General features: G+C 42.3%; 1 protein-coding gene across 7 annotated transcripts in view; it reads left to right on the top strand.

Annotated features, from left to right (window-relative positions):
* The window catches only part of herc1 (HECT and RLD domain containing E3 ubiquitin protein ligase family member 1), a 93,515-nt gene that overhangs the window by 25,326 nt on the left and 62,189 nt on the right, over positions 1 to 6,000 (top strand). For 5 of the 7 annotated variants that reach the window (XM_087842764.1, XM_087842755.1, XM_087842801.1 and 2 more), the window contains 6 exons: positions 202 to 375; positions 479 to 593; positions 684 to 804; positions 3,424 to 3,595; positions 4,245 to 4,581; positions 5,621 to 5,741. In XM_087842764.1, the coding sequence (XP_087698890.1) occupies positions 202 to 375; positions 479 to 593; positions 684 to 804; positions 3,424 to 3,595; positions 4,245 to 4,581; positions 5,621 to 5,741 (1,040 nt within the window). The remainder of the gene's footprint in view (positions 1 to 201; positions 376 to 478; positions 594 to 683; positions 805 to 3,423; positions 3,596 to 4,244; positions 4,582 to 5,620; positions 5,742 to 6,000) is intronic. The other 2 variants (XM_087842785.1, XM_087842771.1) reach the window with 2 other exon arrangements.

Genomic DNA, 6,000 nt, shown 5'->3' on the forward strand with positions numbered 1-6,000 from the left:
AAAAAAGTGGTATCGTGCCATCTCTAGTAGCAACATGAGTAGATGAGGGAGGTCCCTTCTGCCGTGAATGTAAGAATGTAATGTTAGAGCAGGACATTACTTTGTTCGACTGACTGATCAGAATCCTAGGGCTCTTGTCCAGTTGATTCATTTATCGCTTCTTCTGTGACTTGTGAAGATAATTGTTTGCTTGTCCTTCAGACACCTGCATCAGCTCATTATTGGAGGCTGCACTGTCTGGTAATGAGGAGCAGAAACCCTTCGACTGCACACTGCATCCTGACTTGAGTGTCTTGGTGGATTTGGCTCTGGGTTCCTCTAAAGAACCTGCCAACAGCCTTTGGATCAACATGCATGAGTACGCTATTGGCAAAGGTTTGCATCTGCTTTGAGTATATACAGAATCCTACCATTTCTTTAATGCAATTAGCTTTACAGGTATATACATTCACTGACTGCACTGTGGATTTCGTTGCAGACTGGGACAATGCATCTCTCAGTAATGAGACCCTATTAGACACTGTGTCCAGGTTTGTGTTGGCAGCCTTACTGAAGCACACAGGGCTGCTGGGCCAAGCCTGTGGAGAGGGCAGGTAGTACAACAAAACACCTTTTAATATATGGCATGAAGCATTTCCATACTGTCCCACAGTACCTGTCTAAAGGAAATGTTTTCCTATCAGGTATCAACCATCTAAGTCCCTGGCAGAAGTCTATCGCAGTGTTTTTAAGGTACGAAACCGCTTACTAGCCTGTAAGAACATGGACTTCATCCAGACACGATCTTCTTCTCGTGAGAGGAGGGTAAGTAAACAAAGCTTCTTCTTTTTTTTAGTTTTGCCTCTGCACACCACTATTTAAATAAATCAATGTGTGATTCAACAACAGACTTTCACCTTTAATTTAAGGGGTTAAAAAAGTGTTTAGGAACAAACCAACATAATTTCAAATATAAGGGTTGATTTTAATACATGGGTGATGGGCCTCTCTGCCCTAACTTTTGTCTTTAGTAACTGAAAAGTATCTTTTGTTGGATTGAGATCAAGTGTGTGATTGATCAAAGGTCCCATACACACAACGTTGCAAAATGAACAACTGTTTTTTAGCACAATCAGCTTTACAGCTTCCTCCTTTTGTGCTTTATGAGATTGGCACGGCTGAGGGTGGGAGAACACATCTGCAAAATGCTGTTCCAATGCAGCACGTCCACTCTCTGCGCCTGTGTGAGATGGTTAGTCCAATGGAAGGAGGCTGGAATGTTGGAATTAGGTACCTCTGGCCCTATCTCATCTCTCTCTTGTGATGCCCTGGTCAGTCAGTATCTGCAGACTCGTGCCTGCACCACACTCGTTGCAAAAATGGTGCGCAGAGGCACTGCTTCAGGATATTGTATTGCATAAGCCACCAGAACTAATACAAAGTGATAACCCTGTGTACTCCGTTGAAATGGCCCGACGAGGTCCGTGCCAATGTGAGCTCAAACAGGACCTTCATTAATGGTAATGTCGACTCCGAGCAGGACGCACACCATTGGCGTACATTTGGGGAGGAACACCCTTCACTTGGTGCAGGAGTATAAAAAGGAATCAAGGAAACTAGTGGATTATAGGAACCATCTTCATTTTAACGAAGATGCAGACAAAACAAGGTTGTTCCTAAGAGTTTGCGCTTGGATCCACTGTCAGGGATCAGAGTTGATTCTACGGAGAGCACAAAATCAGCTTCTAAGTGAAAGGATAAGACAGGTCCATTTCACTATAGCTGCCCTCCAGAGCAAGATTAGCTAGACTCTGCAGGAACTGAAAACCCTTCTACCCTCTCCTATCTAAGAAGAGGTTTACAAGTTTGTGGACAAGGCTCAGCGGTCCCAACACTCTAAAGAAAAAGAAAGACAACGCAGGAAATTCCACAACGAGGGCCATGTAACATATCAAACTTATTGGTAATGTCACAAGAAAAACAATGGTGTGCTTGGTTTCAACGTAAACCTTTGATGCGTCACATGGCCCTCTTCCTATTGAAAAAACAAAAGTTGTATCCAAGATGGCCGACTTCTAAATGGCCACCATGGTCACCACCCATCTTGAGGAGTTTGCCCCTCACATATACTAATGTGCCACAAACAGGACTTTAATATCACCAACCATTCCCATGTTATTACGCTGTATCCATAGAAATGGCCCACCCTGTAGATATGTTTAGCTCTTTCGGTGATTCTATAAGCTTTTTATTTAATCTTATGCCTAGTAATCTTTTTTCTTATTTCAAATCAGCTGATTCAGTATTGTACTGACCAATGGCCACATGAAGTCTGTGACAAAAACATTGCATCCTCAACCACCAAGGTATTAGCCCCGTTGTCAGTCGTTAAAGCGTCAGGTTGAACTTCCAGCTTGTGAGGGCATCCTGCAGGGCTTCAGCTATATGCTCTCCGGTGTGGTCTTGGGCTTTAGTCACATTCATGTACGGCTCACAGGTCCTGCTGGTCAATGGGAAGTGAGACATTTTGGTGAGCTTATACTTTTGGCCGTACTTCTCTTGCAAAGTACTTTTGACTAGGTATCTGGTATGTTCGGTCAGGGTTTTTAGCAGCTGTATAAAGTCCTCTTGTTCCACAGTTCAGATGGGGACCATGTCTTTAGCGATATGATAGGCCGCTGCTTTAGTACTGTCACTCCACTTCTCATAAGGCACAGCATGGATATGGGAGTTTTGTAATGTGGTTTGTTTCGGTGCAGGAGGCTTTATGATCTGGGATACAGCAAAGTTTCACACTCTTCATACTGCACTTTATGGCGCTGTTGTAAATGGTGAAAAAGATTAGCAGTGCTTGAAACTTTTGTCGGAACATTTTTTAGGGATTTTCTACAGAACACATTATTCTGCTGATCATCTGACGTTTTGAATCCGAACCATCTCCATGTAATTGAGCCATTATTTTTCTTTTCTTCAATTTTTGACAACTCAAAGAGCTTTCTACTACAGGTCTCATTCACCCAATCACACACATTTTATTTATGTACTTTATATAACAGTCACACACCCACTTGCACTCCAATGGGTGCATCTTGGGCAACTCAGGGTTCAGTATCCTGCCCAAGGACACTTGGACACATGGACTGTAGTAGCCAGGGACTGATTGATCGACAGCCTGCTTCGCCACATGAGCCACAGCCACCTCACCCAAACAGTTAATGCAAAGTTTTTGCTAAACCTATTTATTGTGAAGTTAAAGTGTGTACTTTAAGCACATGTTGATTATTTGATTTAAAACCCACTATGGTGGTGTACAGAGGCAAAATTGTGTATATATTCTGTATTTATCCAAGAAACTATGGTCATAACTGCATACACACGTTTCCACCGAGCTTAATGGTCATATCAATGGTATCCAAAGTCAGGCCATTATTGTTATTTGACCAGATTTCCGACAATCAGGACTCTCTGGACATGGACCCCCAGGAGCACTCTTTCACACGCACCATTGACGAGGAGGCAGAACTTGAAGAGAGGGTTGACCGTGAGAGAGAAGAAGGCCATCAAGAGCAAGACGATGAAGAGGATGACAGGGAGCATGAAGTAATGACAGCTGGAAGTAAGTACTCGTGCCTGTAGTTGCATGTGTGTGTGTTTAGTGTGCAAAGCAGTAGCCAATTAGAGGACATAACTGAATAAATGTTAACTTTTTAAAATCCTGTCTGTATTATTCATCTGTGTTTTTGTTGAATTTGTTTGTCACTGTAGCCTGTAGTGTTGGTAAAAGGGTTCTAGTATGAATAGGAATGTGTTATTAATAAGTGGTTATTATTCAGGTTGTAACAGTTTCACTACTTAGTATAATGTATTTGGAAGCACAGCTGTAATCTGCAACATTGTAACTGATTTCTGCTTATTTCTCATGCTGTGAAGTTCTAAGTCGAACAGTTTATAAGCTAGCTGTCTCAGTAGGAAGGTGTTTCATAGCACCTATGAGCATGTGTCATCTGGCAGTTTTAAAGCTGTAAACTTCTGACATACTGTTATGAACACCTTCACTTCATGTCCTGTAATATATGGACATTTATGTGCCAAAGGCTTTGCAGTGTGTTGCTTTAGCACGGGCTTTAGTGTTGAATATTAGACTCCAGTAATTCTTTGTGGCTGCTGTTTTGTCCTCTAACACGGCATCTTATTTGTGTGTCTTTTTGTGTGTGCGTGTGTGTGTGTGCATGCGTGTATGTGTGTATGATTGTGGCACAACACAGAAATCTTTCAATGTTTTCTCTCAGCGCGGGAGGTGGCTCGCAGTCGGGAGAGAGAGCGGGCCAGCAGCAGCACGGGACTGGGCTCCAGCTCCAGGAATGGAGGAGGAGGAGGCGGAGAGGAAGACACCATTCTGGCTCAAGAGGGCAGAAGGGGCAGTACGGGTCTTCCAGAAGGCCAAGACCTTTACACAGCAGCCTGTAACTCTGTGATCCACCGCTGTGCTCTGCTGATACTGGGAGTCAGCCCTGTACTGGGCGAGCTGACCAAGCAAAACCAGGAAGAAGCTCAGACTCAGTTAGCTACAGGGACACAGGAGTGCCTCAGCTTCATGACCAGGTCGGAGAGAAATAGGATGCTACTGTTGACATCCCTGAAAAATTGAATTCCTTTATTATTGGGCACAGTCACATTACTAAGAGATTTCGTCATTCATTGTGCATTTCTCTTTCACTGGCCCCATATACACTGAAGGGAAAACCCAACTTATTTTAATTATTTCATATACTTTTATAATGTAACATTTCAGTTATATTTAATATAGCTCAGTTTATCATTAGGTTGATATTCTATAGTTACTTTAAATCTGCTTATTTAAAGGTAGTTTGATGAAAGTGCTTTGAGAAGTGTTTTTGAGTCGTCACTTGGGTGGAAAAACACTGAATTCCTGCACCAAGCTCTTGTTAACTTTTACAGTGAAGCATTGGAAAGCATCTGAGCACATTACATAGTTGTACTGGAACTGTAAGGCTCTACAAAGAGCCGTCTTCAGTTAGTCATGATCTGACTAGTCTTAAGTGCCCAATATCAGTGAGGTAAGGTGACTGCACAGGACTAAAAGATAACACACAAGCTACTTTTGTCTACACGACTCCATAATTCTTTGGACAGTAATTCATTTTGTTTGTTTGTTTGTTTGTTCAGCCTTTCTCACTTGTTCTGCCTCGTATTGAGTGTGCACCTGATCAGTTAACAAATTCAGCATCAGATGTGCTGAATTTATCATGATGTAATATCATTCCTATCATTGCTGTTGGTTAAGCCTACTGAATTAAAGTAAAATAGTCGGCACACAAAAAAACTGTGTTAATGTAGCGCTATAGCTCACATTTCAAACCATAGTGGTTTGGAGCCTGCGGTGTGCACCTCAGAACCTCTCGTACTGAACATAATTCTGCTTTACCCTTTTAATTTCAAAGTATTCCAATGTTTTGTATTTCGAGCACCGTGTTGTACTTTGTGTCCTTTTTATAAAAAGGGAGATAACCGATGTGGCTGTATGCGCCACCATTCAGGTGAAAATCACGGTGTTTAATTGTTGTTGTTTAGCTGTCTCATTCTCATTGATTTAACAGTGCTGTGATATGTTTGTGTACAGAAGTGAGAGTCTGAGCGCAGAGAGCCGTTTAGTGCAGAGCAGCCCAAGTTACAGACTGATGAAATCCAGGAGTGAGTCTGACCTCTCCCAGCCAGAGTCGGATGAAGAAGGTTACACTTTGGTAAATCAAATGCATGAACACACTCTTCGTTACATCTGCAGTACAGCTGACAAACTTAGAGAACTAGTTGCTCTCCTTTGACCCACCACACTCATTTGACAAAATAATGTGATTTTAATCTCACAGAGAACAAGGTCACAGTAATGATGGGAGTAAACACATTAACCCTTTGCCAGTGTTAATAAGCAAATCATGTTCACTGTAATGTGTCACTTGCTTCTGACATGTGGAACATTACACACACACTCACTCACTCACT

Source organism: Neolamprologus brichardi, chromosome 1 (genome assembly GCF_056152115.1).
Source record: "Neolamprologus brichardi isolate AB-2024 chromosome 1, ASM5615211v1, whole genome shotgun sequence".
In the NCBI taxonomy this organism is placed as follows: domain Eukaryota; kingdom Metazoa; phylum Chordata; class Actinopteri; order Cichliformes; family Cichlidae; genus Neolamprologus; species Neolamprologus brichardi.